Here is a 17,533-nt window from a genome sequence, read left to right on the forward strand (position 1 = left end):
ATCACATGGGCCTACAACCCAAAGCACAGGCAGCCCTACTGCTGTTACTTTCAGAAATACTGAATGAATGTTTATCAAAACAAGGTATTAAACCAGAGACAACGTTTGACATTCCAATTTCTTGGTAAATTTTTCAGCATAACATACCCATCTCAAAGGATATAAATAATTATGACGTGCCATCAAGTGCATAACAAGAAGAGGACAAACTAAATTCAGTATTAGATGTCCTGAAGCAGCAACACATGATCTGAAAGGCTCTGAAAATCTCCTGAAGTAACAATCCAGTGATACTGGGATTGTCAAGCATACATTTGACCCATGTACTTACAAATGTGCTGCATTAGCTCTATACCTAAAGTCCCATTCAGAAAAGTGTGTGAAAAGTAGTGTTCAGTTTGCATCTTGTCTTCAAAATGTGCCTTCCAGTCTGTCATGGAGCCAAACAAGAGCAGATTATGTTGCTTTATGTATTTTGTAAATCTACATGATATTAACATTTTAACAAATGCTTTAAGTGCAACAGGTAAAATTAAATATTAGCATCTAAATACAGTTTGCATTTTTTAGGTTCTACGTAGTGTTGAATAATTGTATATACTATTGCATTACGTATGTAAGGTCAAAATTCAAACTTACAATCTCTTTTCAATTGTTTTCTTTGGACTGAAGGATGAACAGAAGACTCCCCAAATGTCAGGATACTTCTAAGTGCGAAGTGTGATTTCTGGGTAGGCATTCTTGAAATAATTCTGGTTTTGGAGACTCAACCACACTTTCATACAGCCTGTCAAGGTTCCTCTCGAGTCAGTTGAAGTTTATAGTGGGGAAAAAAAATATTTCCCCAAACCTTATGAAAATCAGATAGGCAAATCTACCTTTCCATTTCTGAATTCTGAGTTTTGACTTAAACCACAAATCATCCTCAAGGTTGAATTAACCAGTATGTTTATTTTACATTCTGCACAAGAATGTACAAAGAGCATTTACACTATTTGTCAGGTTCATACTTTCAGGTTTCTTGCACTCAGACAAAAGACGACCTAAAGGATATTATAAATAGAAATGAAAAAGAAAGAAATATTAAGACAGGAAGAGTCCCAGAAAAAGGCAAAAATATAAATATAGGGTAAAATACTTAAATACTGGAATACTGAAATTTAATGAGCAAATTAACATGCTACAGCATATTCAGCTCTCTTGATTTAGCAGCTTTACAGATTCCTTAACAAACAAACCCAACCCCAACGTACCAGATGAATATATTCACACTCACTTTGTTAACCTGTGGCCAAGCTAGCAAAAAAGGAAAGAACACTTTTCTCATAAGCACTTTTGGTATGGGTTTCTCTTAATATTCCAGAAATACAAACTTCCTAAACAGCATATGCAGTAATAGTTGACCTCAAAATGAACATCCTGGATCAGGAATCAATGCAAACAGCAGCCAAGAATCAGCCAAACTAGAGGACTATATTTTTAAGTATTACGACAAGTTTAAGGAAGAAAAGCATACAAAAGAAAACAAAGATGTAAAAGATCACTTTGGGGTTCACATACAGCCATTGCCCATTACTATCTCAGTTCTGTGATTATACTTTTGTATTACTTTCTGCTTAACTTCAAAATAGAGTGGCTATCATTAAAGTTTGACTGGACAACTTCAACCTTTTGAGTTACAGCCATTTTTGAAGAAGATCTTAATAAAAAATAAACAAACATTGTATTTTGTTTCCAGAACAGTGAAAGTGTCTCTTGTGATGAAATGTGCAAGTTCCACTACTGCTTACGGTACCTGTTGGGATTTTTAAAAGAAGAGTGACCTGATGCTAAGAGATTCAATGAGAGGTACCAGTGTAAGAGCTGACATTATGGAAGTCAGTAAGAGACCCATCAGCTGGGCCATAATACCACTTACTATAGTACATTTAGCTAAACAGCATTCATTTCTCTGCACAGCTGATGTGCTGTCAATCAGAGCAAAAATGCATAGGGCCATAAAAGATAGTATTATTCTAATGGCATACTGGAATTTCAGTCCTGGAATTTCACCTACAATGGCATCATCCATATTTTACCAGGAGATATGGTGGCCTCTAGTCTATGTTTAGACAGCGTAATTCTCGATGCTAAATCAGAGGAGGTTTCTCCATGTCTTTCCACTGGAAAGGGAATTAAAAAAATTATTTCAGAGGAAGTCCTAGCAATACTAAAAATCAAAAGCATTTATCTCATCTAAGGTTTTCATTTAAAAACAAGGGAAAGATTAGATGGAAAGATACCTTAGTAACGATTCGAGAGAGAAGGGATTACAAAATATATTCATAAATGTTCTTCAAGATTGCCCATGAGCAGCATATTAGCCATATGCAAGTACAGACAAAACACTTCAATTATTCAGTGGGATTCACTGAAATGAAAGAATCCATCTCCAAAAGCTGTTATTGGGTTTTCTTTTATACAAGTAGTCACTAAGGACAATAAAGCAGTCTATCTCAAATATTTTAAAATATTTTGGGGGGAGAGATTGGGTTCAAAGTCATTCTTCTTACAGATTTTTGGAGTGTTAAGAGCAGTGACCACAGACCCCATATAAATAAAATAATGTTGACACAATATAGTCTATTCTGTAGAGACTGAACACTAGAAAATGACATCCAAAGTACTGAACACACTGAAAGAATATGAATTAAAACTAAACTGCTCTTCAGCAAATTCTTCAGCTTTAAGAAAACATATCCATCTGACTGTAAAATTTGAAGGGATGTACAAAGGGGCTGTTGAGTAGCCTAGCAGTAGTAGCTGTGAACTTCCATTAATACTAAATCCAACATTCCTCATTTACCAGGAAGAGATATCAGTGAGGCTATTAAGGTATTACTAGACACACTCAGGAAGTAATCTGCAGTCAGTGGCAGCCTTCTAGATATTTAATAAGTCATCCTCAAGCACTTCTTAACCGACTGTAACTTTTCCATTAAAAGCAGTGCCTCAACCTTGGTCCTTACAGGGAGAAAGCACTATAAAGCAAAAGGGAGGATCCTTGGAAAAAAAGCAGAGTAATCATGAATTTCAGGTGCAACACCCAAGGCAAATAGACCCTATTTCACTTGTGGTCCATCTTTCAGCAGTTGCTTACCACTGCACCCAGAAGAGGTGATGTTGTACAGAAAAGGATAAAACTGCAAACAGCGGATCATCTTCAGGCTGCTTTCACACTCCAAGCACTTGGTCGTCAAATCCAGCGCATGTCTGAAAGCCTGCAGGGCTCCACTAATGTTGTTCAGAGCCAGATACGCATTTCCTAGGCTCAAAAAAGTCAGGGGCTGCAAAGAGAAAAGCAACATACCCTACCATAAGTATGTTCAGTATGTAAAACTGAAGCCAACTAGGAAAAACCCCCATCAATCCACACCCTCCCAAATTTGGCTGCAAAGAATTTAGAAAACTTCTTAAATAGGGGCTGCCTATTCTTAGAATGGAGAACTAACAGCTTGATGCATTGGTGCTAAATGAAAGCTGTTTTGACATAAGGTTGTGTTCAGGATTCCATCTTCCTACGATGAAAAACAGCTATTAAATACACACAAGCTGAAATGAAGCATTAAATACTTAGAACCCATCATAAACAGAATGCCTGCTGCACAGAGTAGCAAAGAACTAAACTGAAATGCTTGAAGACATTTTAGAATGATTAAAAGTCAGCAAACCCACAAAAATATTACTAGTATTCTAGCAGGACAGATGCATTTCATTTGTCAAGGGTGTTCAGGATTTACTTGAGCAGAACTAGGTTACTGAAAACACCGATGTCACATTAGCTTAGGGGTATACAATTATGTTTGCTTTCAATTCTTCATAAAACTTAGTATTTTTGTCCATTGCTTTTGGCTAGTATCCCTAAAATATGCTGGTTTTTTTTAAAGTACAAATTATAAACACCTTTTTCACTGGGTAGAATTTAATTAGCACTTTAATACAGGCACACAGTAAAGCACTACATTTTGTTTGTTGACTGAAAAGTCTTTCACTTACACAAAGTAATTTGCTGCAATTAACAGTATAATGTTAGAATAATGACTGTAATGTTGTAATTTAGCAGTCATTTTTTCCACTGAATTAATTTTACATTCATTATCTGAAAATGTGGAGACTGATCAGTAGCTTAAGATTTTTCAAACTCATCTTAGCTTGTATTATTAAACACCATTCAGAAAAAGGTGCAAGCTGAGCAACAGGATTTTTTTTTTTTTAAAGCTTTTGCTAATATAGCACATCCTTCACTCCCTGTAGTTGTAATTCATTTCAGTTTGTATTTACTTCCCATTATATTCCAGGAAAAACTATTCAAGTACAAATTCTCCTGCCAGATTTTTTGATACAATAGGTATTAAAGGACTGAAAATGCCTGAAAAAAACAGCAGCAGGCATTACTGTAACGAGGTAGGACTCAACAATACTTTTGAAGAAAAGCCCTACTCACAGCACGATCCTAAGGATCCCTAGTCTCCTCCCCTCCAACGTTGTGCTTTCAAGTGTTCTTCTTAAGGCACATCATTCAAGCATAGTTCTTTCTACAGTTCCTTTTTGCACTCTTACCTGCCACCCAAAATGGACTAGATTCTTTTCCAACAATTGCAAAATTGTTCCTGAATGCTATATTGAAAAAGCTTATTCTGTTTTTAGCTTTTTTATGTGCTAGATGACTGGTGGCCCGGCAGGTTTAAGCTCTCTGTTTATCTAATTAGAGGCAGAAGCACAGGAAAAAGTCACTTGAACTTCTTACCAAAGCATCTCAAATGTAAGACAAAAATTACTTGCTAAAGAAAAGCGGTCACCCATCACCCCCATCCCCTCCCTCCCCCCCTTCCTCTTTACAATTGTTCTGGCCAGTCCAGTAGTTTAAACAGTTTATACAGAAACTTTATATGTGACATAGGTGACAACCTACAAAATGTTTATAATGTTACCATTCAGAAACACAAAAACCTGTTTTGAATGTATGGTTGGAAGTAACATCACTAAACAAATAGAACATAGCTTTTTGTCTAGGTATATAGATGCAATCTAAGGACAAATAAAACTACAGATAAAAAGTCAAGTGGCACAGAAAGACGTCTATACAGCCAAAGATCTTGGTGATATACGTGCTACGTTAAGGGTTTTAAAAAAAAATCAAGATACGATGCTGACAGCATTTCTGTTTTAGGGGAAAATGTTGCCAAAACACCAGGATTAGATTCCTTGGAGCCACTGCTGATAATACAGGCTTTGGGAGGCAAAAAGTGTGTCATCTATTTTAGAAGAACTTCAGCTCTAGATGTTTATATTCTCAGCAACCGGCATCACCCCCAGTGCGATCAAGAATTTAAATGAAAATTAACATCTGTTGTAAATCACAAGCTGGAAGTTGAACTGCATGCACAGGTAAGTAAGCACGAGTAAATAACATGTCTTTAGAAAATAATGAAGGAAAAGATGTTCACTGCTGAACAAAAACAAAACCCACCATCTTACCTCGGAGGCATTGATGGCCAAAGCCTTCAGCAGGAGCCTGCTAGCATCCAAATGAAGACCATAATGAATCAAGAGGTTAGCAAGATTGACCAGAGGGATGTCCTGATACTCATGTGGAGCCAAATTAAATGCTTTTTGCAAACAGGTGATAGCAAAGGTGCTATTTCCAACTGCACGCCAGTACAATCCAGCTTCATTAAGCACAAGCCATAGAGGATCTTCTGGCTATAGGAGAGGCAGGGAAAAGGATGAAAACATCCACAGAGAAGCGTCTCAGGAAGACAGAATTGCCTGCCCTTTGCTAAGAAACAAAGAAACAAACCTCACCCTTGCATACTACCTTATTAACTAAATACAAATTACACTTTGCTGTGACAGCTAGCAGATTATTCAATCTGCTCTGCTCTACTCAAATTGATACGATTTACAGTGAACTGTAATTTAGTAGCAGCTGTTGCTCACACTCTACTCATATGACTGCCTTATATCATGACCACAAAATCCCTTAAAATATACAAGTGATCATGGTTAGCTCGCTTCAGGAAGCAACATTTGTGAGCCACTTCAGAGTCTTAAAATTACATTAATACAGATCTGTGTAGAAATGTTAGATTTTGAAGGTCAGGCAGTTCTGAAATTGTAATTAGATGTGCTTCCAGGTCCTATATCCAACATCAAGACTTCCTGCCAATTTAAGGCTTCAGCGTTGTTTTTTCTTAGTTTTAGTTATCTATTTGTCTTATGAAAGTTGACAAGTGACATACATTAGATACTGTTTAAAGATTATAAAATAGCAAGCAACATGAGAGGGCAGGTGGAAGAATGAAGGAAGTGTCAAATACACCTCGAACATTCCTTCCTCCTCTTTCACCTATAACAGAAAAAACAAACACTCATCCTAGAGGAGAAAGAGCAAAACTTTAATATACTGACAGGTGGACAGAGCTATATAAAACATCCACTTTCAGATGGAGCAGTTTGAAACGGTTTAGAAACACTTACATTCTAGTTTTCAATATTTTCAGCATTCCGTGTTACCCAATTCTACAAAGAGTTTAAAGTATAAAAGCAATAACTGAAATTAATGTCCAATCCAACCTACACATCTGAAGCCCGAATGCATGCGTGGGTAGGAAACATGCAGCTGGGATTAAAGCAGCAAAACAGATAAGGATCTTTACAGCAGTATTGTATTAACATAATACAGCTGGCATTACAGTAATACTGTGTTGAAAAAGTTAATCAGTACAAAGATTTTCTTCCAGACTTTAAAAGCAACCTCACATAGTAGGGTTCTACCTACGGTTCAAGATGAACTGGAAGATATCAATAGGATATATTACCTCTTTGTTTGGAGTACCTTACATAATCTATAATTGCAAGTGTATTTATCACCCCTATTTTGCAATGGCACATACACAACATTACTTGCATGTTATTCATGGTAAACTCCTCACTGAATTACACTCCATACACAGGTCTCAATGACCTTTCTTTAACTAACCCTCAGCAAGTTATTAGCACTTTTTCTTTCCCAATACAAAGATACCAACAGTGGCACTCCTGCTCTAGAAAGTTTATCATTAGCAGAACAGGCATGACACAACAGTGTTCTTACACCAGCACCTAAATGCCCAAGAAGTTCAGACTTTTAGCATGAAGGCAACAGAACACTACAGTTCTGTTTGTGGGCAGCAGGAGCAGGGAGGTGGTTGTCCCCCTGTACTGGGCACTGGTGAGGCTGCACGTCAAGTACCATGTTCAGTTTTGGGCCCCTCACTACAGGAAAGACATTGAGGTGCCGGAACACGTCCAGAGAAGGGCAACCAAGTTGGTGAAGGCTCTAGAGCACAAGTCCTATGAGGAGTGGCTGAGGGAACTGGGGCTGTTTAGTCTGGAGAAAAGGAGGCTGAGGGGAGACCTTATCACTCTCTACAGCTACCTGAAAGGGGGCTGTAGTGAGGTGGGTGCTGGTCTCTTCCATCAGGTGGCTGGAGATAGGATGAGAGGAAATGGCCTCAAGTTGCAGCAAAGGAGATTTAGGTTGAATATTAGGAAAAATTTCTTTACTGAGAGGGTTGTCAGACATTGGAGTAGGCTGCCCAGGGAAGTGGTTGAGTCACCATCCTGGAGGTATTCAAAAAGCGCATAGACAAGGTACTCCAGAACACGGTTTAGTGGGCATGGATGATGGTTGGACTCAATGATCTTGAAGGTCTTTTTCAACCTAAACAATTCTATGATTCTACAGTTAAAACCAAAATACCTATGCACTGCAACAGTAAGACATTACACACGTATAGCACTGCTCTCAACAGCATAATAATAGGAACCAACTCCTACTGTTAATTTTTCTTCTGGGTAAGACAGATGTGCATAGTAAATGGTACTGATTTTAGACTAAAAACAATACATACACACACTGCCTTGACACAACTTGTACAAGACAGTTAATTTGAGAAATATCAGCTTGACACATCAAAAAGAGGCAACCTCTATCTCAATGCTGCCTGTCATTTGACTTGTGATGACTCTCAAAGGCCCCACGCAAGATGGAGGTGGCATTCTGCAGGGTGTTACACAGATGTACATTCTTTGCCAGAGAGTGCTAATTATCCTGACAGAAGATTGACAGAGGCTTCGTTTCTTTGGAGGAGGGGGTGGGGGAGAAGACAGGGTAGTGGGGAGGAGGAGGAGGAAGAGCAAAAGGCAGGCATGTAGGGAGGGGTGAAGGATGGAGGAGTAGTTCCAAGCTGTTTCTCTCAGTTAAGCAAATGGCTGCCAGGATTAGCTCATATATTGCTGCTCCATGTCCTGCAGTCACAACAAGAACAAGTAACTACAGGGCTGCTTGGTCCACACTAAGCTAAATTAGAGGGATACTTTTCTATATGTTTGTGCTTTACTTGTAAACATGGATTTTTAAGTTAGTTATGTCTCAGTTACAGGCAGCAAATAAGCTTATTTCTTGTGCATCACTGACTGACTTCTTCAGAAGTATAGAAACAAGCCTCAAGTAAGAATTCTGAATTTATCTCATGCTACAGTTTTTGACATACCTTTTTCATGGCATGATCTAGAAACGCTCCTATCTTCGCCTGTGTAATAGTTTGATTGTTGATACGAGACTGCAAAACCTGGACAACAAAGATTTCATTTTTTTTTTTTTTTAATGAATTAATTTTACAGTCTATATCTACACAGGTCATACAAGTCTCACTTCCTGAAGTCTTCCCTTTAATAAAGCGGAAAAAAAAAAAAAAAGAACAAATGTTCTAAACAGATGATGTGAACAAGTAGTGATTAAAGCAGCCCACCTCCAGAAAGCAATATGAAGGACTAATCTCGGCCTAAAGCTACCAACTTGGCAGAATACAGTAAGGTACTGGAACCCCCAAGAAGATGAATCATGTCGGGTGACTGTTAGAAGTTTTAAAAGCAAGCAATAATTTCAAATAGTAAATTAAATTTCCTATTCTGTGTGCTTTTGGTCAGCATTTGAAAGAAGTCAGACAACAAGTCTTATACTGAGTGACAAGTTCTCCCTTTCTCCAGCCCTATTAGAAAGCACTTACTCCCCCTTTTTGGAAGTACTGATTGGCTTGTGATATCAAGTAATCTTTTAAATATCAGTCTTTCATGTTCTAAGTAAGAATTCTAAGGCAACAAAGAGGAGAACTTTAAATCAGAAGAGAACCAAAGAGAAAATGTCTCTTACTTGTCTTGCCTGATCATCCGGCATCTTGAATTTCAAATCTAGATTACTGTCTAGTTGCTTGACCAGTATGTTTAGAGATTCATTGTTACGAGCATCAGTAATGGAAGAACAGTCTGGTGCCTGGGTTTCTCCATGCCCGACAGCATCTCTTGGGATATTCAGGATTGGCTGGACTCTAGCACCAAGGAGAACCAAGACAAATTAGTAGCATGTGCTGCATGTCACTGATCCATAAACACATGAATCAGCTATGTATCAACCGACAAGTCTCATCCTGTAGACTGCCACAAGACATGAGCTGCAAATCAGGAGAGTTCAAGGACCACCCTTCCCTTGAAAAGTTGTTAACAAATAAGGTCTTTACTTTCCATTTTTAAGCACAGAATACCTGTAAATAATGGACAATGCAGCAGAGATATGACACAGAAGGTTCTTAAATTATGCTAATAAGGATTGTATGAAGTTTAGGACTAAAGAGGTAAGTGAAAAAGAAAATGCTGAAGTTTTTTAAAGTTTGATTTCAAAAACATCAAGAGGTAGCCAGATTATTTGGGAAGAACATTCTAAGTTGAACACTGTTTTTCTTCAAACAAAGCTTCAGGACATTTGTGGATGGGAACCTTTGCTTTAACACATGCTCAACACTAGAATTATACTGACTAGGAGAAGAAAGCTTTCTTACTATCACTATTATAATGTTAAGTGAGTAGGATATTATGAAATTGCATTGATCTATGTAAGGTAGCTATTGCAACATAGACACATTTATTTTATCCTATGTAATAACAAATACTACTGACTATTCCACAACTAAGCTGGTTTTCTATGTCTGTCCAAAAGGAATGAGCGAAGGCTTTCCACTCCTAATCCTTTTTTAGTACTTTCTGGTCTCCACAATTTTCTGTTGTAACAACTAAAGCTAGGAGGATGTATGCAATGTACAATGGTTAATTGTAGTTATTAAACAGATACCCACCTCATTCTCTGTCAAGGTCTTTATTTTTTTTAAATATACTCTACAAGACATTCAGACTTGTGCTTAAATCCTCATTCTTTTAGTAATACCGTAGATATTCCATGTATTCACCTTGTACTAACAGTCAGGGAAGAATCACCATGAAATTGGATCTGACTGTTACAGTTACAGCAAAGACGACAATAAAGTCAAACACCATCCTGTGGAATGGCCAGAGAAAGAGGTCCGAACACATCTGTGCTGTTGATTACTAATTATGCCCATCCTCTCCAGAAAGAAGATACGCATTAAGACGTTAGTGTGAAAATTTACAAATATAATTTTTAAACATCAACACTTGCCTGAATCCCCTATTTTCTGGAGGCAGGAAATAAGTTGGCAGTTCTTCCGGATCAGGAATTTTGGGGAAAGATTTCATGCACTCTGATCGCTGAGGCCAAAGAATATGCTGTTTGTCCTAACGGGGAAAGGAATTATTTTTGATTATTTTCTCAATATTTTTAATACTCTAATTAACAAGCTAATAAGAACATAAGGAATAGTCTGGAGGCAAAAAAAGAGCAGAGATCTTTAAAACTATTATTTTTCCATCTTTTCTGGAATATCAGCAGTTCAGTTTTCTATCTTTAATCAGCTGTACTGCTTTATTTGCAGCAGATATTTACAAAGGTAGCTAAGAACAACCCCCTCTGTGCTGTAGTAGAGTTTCAAATGATGGGAAACTGGTACAGAGAAACTACAGAGATGCTTGTATGTTGAAGAAATTCAGAATGCTTCATTCTCCAGTGCTCCCACACATCAAAACTGTAGCCCAAATGGTAAGAAGTTTCACACAAACAAGGACAAGATTCACAACTCCTCTTTGAAAAGGCAAAGCTTATTCCTCTTCACTCACTCTATTGGATTCTACACTCCACACTGAAACGATAGAACGAGCAACAGGGGAAGACTGCAAGGACTGGCTGTGGTCGCTTTGGTTTGCATGAAGATCCAAATTCACAGATGTCATACTAGAAGTTGAAGAGTCTTCACCAAACTAGAAACAACAGAAAAACATTATTTAATGAAGAGATGGTATATTTTTGGCTGATTTTCTGTGCATTATTTTTTTTTCCCCACCATTTATGTAGTTAAGCCTCACTGATAAGCTGAAATTTGGGTAGCGGAAAAAAAGTGGAAATTTAAGCCTCTTGATCCACTGACATAATGGAAAAGTAATATTCATGTTGTAAATAAGTCAACAATGAAAACAAGTGCAAATCAACAAAAAAATGCTAGGAGGTACCAAGCAAACATTTCTAATAGACCGCAAACAAAATCAACTTATCTAGCCTGCATAGTAACTATGACCTGAACTAGAGCGAAGACTCATGGCTTGCAAAATTATCTTGATAAACTGAACTTATATAATTATAATAAATAGGAAGAACATCCAAGGAGAAAACATAGCATAATTAAAAATAATTATTCCTGTTTCTTAAACTAGTTAAGGGGAAACTCCAGAACACATTCCACATTGCAAAATAAATGAAACCATAATCTTTATCTGTAGTTCCAGCACAGCAGTGGTGTTGCTTGGGTGGCTGTCATTCTGGATTTTCAGTATTAGTATGTAACTTGCTTCCAAAACTTCTCAGTACTCCTGTATCAGATTTCCTTGGTGAACTGTCTAATTCAAGATATACAATCAGCAAATACTCCCAGAACTGTACTAAGCTACTATGCTGGAATATTCTTTCCACTAAAGAATAATTCTTGTTCCATATACCACATGTACATTAGAAAAGAAAACTAACTCCTTAGAAAACCTTTGCCTCTTCATTAACATTAGCTGCCTAATGCTTTTTCCTATCCTCTTTGAAGGAAATTAAACTGGAAAATTAAACATGTTATGCTCCTGTTAGCATGCCTGAAATGTAGTATATTTATGTGAGAGAAAGCTGTAATTCCTCAACCGAGGATTCTTGTACTTCCCAGAAAGAAGTACTTGGCTGTTCTATGCAGGTTTAAAAAGCAAAGGAGTCAATATAGAAGTGGCTGGTAACTCACAGGAAACTAAGACTTTGGACTAAAGTAAAGTTTTTTAATTCAAATAATTCTAATAGTTCTCTTTTCTAAGTAAAACAAAGTCTTATACAATAAACCCTCTAAATTTATGTAATCCACAGTCGATCTCAGCTTGTATTACTAGCAAAAGAAACTAGCATTAAATACTTTACACGCTGGAAAAGAGACTAAATGATTTCTCACTATAATCACCACACCCAAAATGTCCCCCCTTTGTCAAGCCTCAAAAAAATGGAACTATTTTGCTAATAAGGCAAACGGGACGCAACTTAGAGCAGTGGTATCAATTCACAGACAAACCTGAACATATTCCACATTTTCAAAAATGTCTCCACGGTGGTAACGAACAGGCTGGTCCCACTGGCAGTGCAAGCTATGCTGCTGGTTGCCCAGTCTACAAATCTGATGGTTCCCTGCAGAGCACAAAACATTTTTTCTACTGTATAAGTGAGCTTTCCAAGGAGACAAAGACAGCATACAGCCAACCCCTCTGCCCCCGATTCGGTCAATCCTTTTTATTTATTTAATCAGCACAGAGGAAACTCTGTCTTCAAAAGACTCGGAAAAAACCCTCTTCAAGAACATACCGCAATCCCTTGTTTTAATACGCAAAACACAACAGCCACTCAGGGCCATCTTAATATATAAAGTAGTTATGTCCTGACATTAATCTGAGTATGTGCAATTCTTCATTGCTATAATGAGCATGAACTCTAAAAATTTGTACCTAATTGAGCTTCTTTTGCCATCTGTGTCTCGTGAATGATGTTCCTCAAAATTTGTTCCTCCTGGATGAGCTTGTACTTGTCTAAAACATCTTGTTGCCTAAGGTAATGGTCATGCTGCTTCTGATACTCCTTCAATTCATTTAATGTTCGCTGAAGTGATCTTGAAAATTCAACAGTAGAAAAGATTTACTTTGAATGCTTTTTAAAATCAGCTTTTCCTACAGTGTTGCACATTTTCAACTGGGTTCCTTACTATGAATAATTTTATTGCATAGTCAAAGAAAATAATTATTCTATTTGAAATGTAAATAATTGCTGCAACAGAACAACAAAAGTGAGATTGTATGAATTGCCACTAGGATGCTTCTTTAGTTACCTATGCTGGGCTTCCAATTTTTGCTCAAGTTTTTGCTGACATAGGACAGCATGCTTCCTTTTTACAGCTTGCTCAAACCCTGGTTTGGCCTGTAGAGCATGATCGTAACACAGGACTGAGTGGTTGTACTCTCCAAGCATCTGAAAAATGACCGAGAGAGTTAGCCATTGTTTGGTAATATTTAATAAAAAATATTCCACTTTTAAAGTCATTAACTCAAATTTTAATTTGTGGTAACAAGCAGCCTATCATTTCTGAAACTTAAGCCACTATATCTGCTAAAGAAAGGCTGCAAGAGAATGGCCCTGGGCTTTATTTCCAAGCGCAGATAAAAAACTTCACTAAAAGACAGACTTTTGGATGAAAATACCTTGACAAAATCTTAAACATTAAGCGTGAAATGCATGTGGAACACAAGACACATTGTAAGAGAGTAAAGCATTACAAGTCAAGCCAGAAAGATTAAATAATACTCGGTTTTCTACAAGTCTTGGAAAATAAAGATAGTATTTACTGCGTATATATTTCCCAAAGTGTAATAGCTGGTAAAGAAATCACTGTAATCCAGAGCTGCATGGACCACAATAGCTGCATCTGCAGAGAAATGAGCCCGGTGCAGGATATTTGCCAAATTTACCAGTGCAATATCTTTATTTTGCCTAAAAGAAGAAAAGAAAATGAAAAGAAAAAAAGAAAAAACAGACATTAAAAGAAGCTCAGACTGTGTAAGAATCATGCATAAGGATACCTTCATTTGTCAGTCACATATTAAATATATAATTCAATAGAAAAATATCTAAACTATATATATGCGTAGTATAGCACATAAAGACTAAGAACAAGTAATATGGATTATTCCTTAGGATACAGTCTTAGGAACCAAAACCTGTTTACTAACTAGGATAACTAGAAAAGCAATCTGAAAAGAAACCTTTATTAGCAATTCTTACCTTGAAGAAAAATGAAGGGCACGCATAGCACATTCTACTACTTGGTATGGCTCGTTCTTTATTCGCCAGTAAAAAGAAGCCATATTATAGAGTACCCAGGAAGATGAGTTCTGCAGTAAAAAGAAACACATGAACTGTACTAAGACATGAACTAATTAGGGCTTTAATCACTATGGGATGGAAAGCTGAGCACCAAACCCGCTCTAAGTTATCCTCTTCCTCTAGAAAGCTGCCATTTGGCAATAGTTGTGAACGTTCAGGAAGAATGAACTAGCACATAAATGTATTAAAGAAACAAAACTGCCTTTCAGATAGGTAAAAATTCAAAATGAGACAAAATGATAAGTGGCAATAGTTTTAAGCATCAGCAGCTTAGCTGGAGTTCAATGAGAATTCCTGTATTTTGCAGGAAGGCATTTAATAAAAACATACACAATTCAGTACTATTGTTTCTTTGTTCTTTAAGTACCTGCATTTTTGTTTAAAAGCTCTTATTACCTTGACAGAGCAATGAATGTGGCTTTCCAGACCACCCAAATACATGAGTCACTGAAGATGACAGTAAGTGTCTATTTACTGGCTTTGCATGATGCCTTCTCCTACCTCTGCTTGCCTAGCAGAAAATGTTTTTAGTCTGCCTTTTGTAACTGAAATGTAAAGCAAAAATATATGAGCAAAACTAGTACTGGATCTGATTGCATGTACCAGGCATATCTAATCTTGTGAGACCTTTCTAGCACTCTTTGTGCGTACAGTAAGATTACGGTTTCATACCTTCATTAGTCCGTCATAAATACGATGACCTATTTCCTCTATACTTCTTCCCAGCCTCCGTGATAAGTATGTGAAGATTGGATCTTCTTTAGGTAACAAGGGTGCGGAAAGATTAACTCTTTCTTGGACACCCTAAAATAAAAATTGAGTATAGGTATTTTCTGACACTTTAACTAAAAGTAGAGAAATATATGCAACAGCATGACTCCCAGGGAAATTTACAGCTTGGTTATTTTACATTCCTATCATTCTTTCATATCAAGATCTTAGGGACTTGACAGGATAATGTCACCTTTGACAGATGAATAATATATATTATTATAGACACGCAAACACTAGAAGCAACCAAAAGCAGCCTCTGCTTGTGAATGCTATAGGAGTGTCCTGGTTTCAGCTGGGATAGAGTGAATTGTCTTCCTAGTAGCTGGTACAGTGCTATGTTTTGAGTTCGGTATGAGAAGAACGTTGATAACACTGATGTTTTCAGTTGTTTCTAAGTAATGTTTGGTCTAAAGTCAAGGATTCTTCAGATTCTCATGCCCAGCCAACAAGAAGGCTGGAGGGGCACAAGGAGTTGGGAGGGGACACAGACAGGACAGCTGACCCAAACTGGCCAAAGGGATATTCCATACCATGTGATGTCATGTCCAGTATATAAACTGGGGGGAGTTGGCCTGGGGGGAAGCAGATTGCTGTTCGGGAACTAATTGGACATCGGTCAGCAAGTGATGAGCAATTGCATTGTGCATCACTTGTTTTGTATATTCCAATTCTTTTTTTTTTATTATTATTATTGTTATTGTCATTTTATTATTATTATCATTATTATTTTCTTCCTTTCTGTCCTACTAAACTGTTCTTATCTCAACCCACGAGTTTTACTTTTTTTCCCCCCGATTCTCTCCCCCACCCCACTGGGTGCTGGGGGTGAGGGGGGAAGCGAGCGAGTGGCTGCATGGTGCTTAGCTGCTGGCTGGGGTTAAACCACAACATACATCCAGACCCAGGAACAGAACTAAAAAACTACAGTTCCTATTTTGTCCGTAACAAAATCCTTATTTGTAGATGAAAAGTTATTTTAAAGACTTGTAATAAAATAGTTATCGACACATAAGCACTGAAGCTGCACCTGCGTTAGAAAATTTGCTTATATAATACCGTTGACAAAACCAATTTTGCACCACACTTCCACTGTAACCTTTCTAAAGCAGATGAACTTTGTACTAGTAAAGAACAATTATCTCATCCTCTGGGTTAGGGCTTGGCATTCAGATACCAAAGAGACAGTCAAGTTTGTCAGGGGCTACCAACAAGCCTGCAAACAATTTCCTGACCCTGATCTTCATACAGTTTAACAACCCTGTTTAGTGCTCTCCAATTTTCAACTGAAACAATTCACCAGTTAGAAGCATTTCCAATGAAAGCTACCATTTTACTAATGAAACGTGTGTTATGAAAACAAAATACTCCATGTTCCTAAAAATGCCCTCTAAAATGAGGCAAACAATAAAAAAAAGAGAAACAGGATCTGTATACCTGATGGAACTGTCCTCCTATAAGCAGGTACTTTAACTGGGGCACAATTGTGGTTTAAAAAAAGTCTGAAGCTACGAAGCAGTCTTGGAAGATTACAATACTTTTCAACCTTGACTGAGAACTGTCAGTAAGGGTTTTCTATTCCTCTTCCTGACAGGGGAAAAAAAACATACTTGCATTTGCTCGCTTACCCGTAAGTGCTGAAAAGCATGAATACTGTATGGAAGATCTAGAACTTTTGTACAGTCTGGCTGCTGCAGGTCTGGAGGCACTGGAGTCTTTGTGTCTATATAGTCTTCAGGGCTGAGGACATAACAACATAATACAGCAGACTCCAGATTAAAATACTCCTAAAGTTCATAAGAGACAGTATTGTAGTTGACAGACATAGTATTCTGATTTGACCATTACAAAAATCTTGTGTTTGAGTGCATTAGACCATTTCTGATGTCTTCCCAGATTTCAGTTGTATCAGGATGTCATCACTATAGGATAAAGTAAATAAATTTGTCTGCTTTAGAGAAAACATCAACATTTGGATAGCCTCCAAAATGTATCAGCATCAACCTAGTGTATCACTACTATGATTAATGATCTATCTGCCAGGCAAATGGCAACACATGCAGATTACAAGACTCTTCAACTGAAACAAACAAACCAACCAACCCCAAGAATTAGTGAGAAGCCTAAATGAAGGTATCTGAGGATAAAATTAATCTTTTTCCACTTCAAGTACTCATCTGATATGTTAAAAAAATATAACTAAAAAACCAAAAGTCAGCCCTGAAGATGAATTACCAATGAAGCTGAATGTCAAGTAGACTGTCCACACACCCTTTACTTGCTAAACACAGGGGATGAAATACGACCAGAAGGTTCAACAGCTTGGTA

The 17,533-nt window shown here is 37.4% G+C and overlaps 1 protein-coding gene across 1 annotated transcript in view; it reads right to left on the reverse strand.

The window, feature by feature from the left end:
* TTC17 (tetratricopeptide repeat domain 17) overlaps positions 1-17,533 on the reverse strand; it is a 62,101-nt gene that overhangs the window by 27,760 nt on the left and 16,808 nt on the right. Inside the window, exons 4-16 of the mRNA XM_010580180.1 lie at positions 16,834-16,945; positions 15,107-15,238; positions 14,333-14,442; positions 13,897-14,041; positions 13,383-13,522; positions 13,006-13,166; positions 12,579-12,691; positions 11,107-11,247; positions 10,553-10,668; positions 9,236-9,410; positions 8,577-8,654; positions 5,518-5,742; positions 3,140-3,326 (exon numbers count right to left, since the gene is read on the reverse strand). Of these exons, the coding sequence (XP_010578482.1) occupies positions 3,140-3,326; positions 5,518-5,742; positions 8,577-8,654; positions 9,236-9,410; positions 10,553-10,668; positions 11,107-11,247; positions 12,579-12,691; positions 13,006-13,166; positions 13,383-13,522; positions 13,897-14,041; positions 14,333-14,442; positions 15,107-15,238; positions 16,834-16,945 (1,835 nt within the window). The remainder of the gene's footprint in view (positions 1-3,139; positions 3,327-5,517; positions 5,743-8,576; positions 8,655-9,235; positions 9,411-10,552; positions 10,669-11,106; positions 11,248-12,578; positions 12,692-13,005; positions 13,167-13,382; positions 13,523-13,896; positions 14,042-14,332; positions 14,443-15,106; positions 15,239-16,833; positions 16,946-17,533) is intronic.

This window comes from Haliaeetus leucocephalus, unplaced genomic scaffold, assembly GCF_000737465.1.
Source record: "Haliaeetus leucocephalus isolate CR32 unplaced genomic scaffold, Haliaeetus_leucocephalus-4.0 Scaffold696, whole genome shotgun sequence".
In the NCBI taxonomy this organism is placed as follows: Eukaryota; Metazoa; Chordata; class Aves; order Accipitriformes; family Accipitridae; genus Haliaeetus; species Haliaeetus leucocephalus.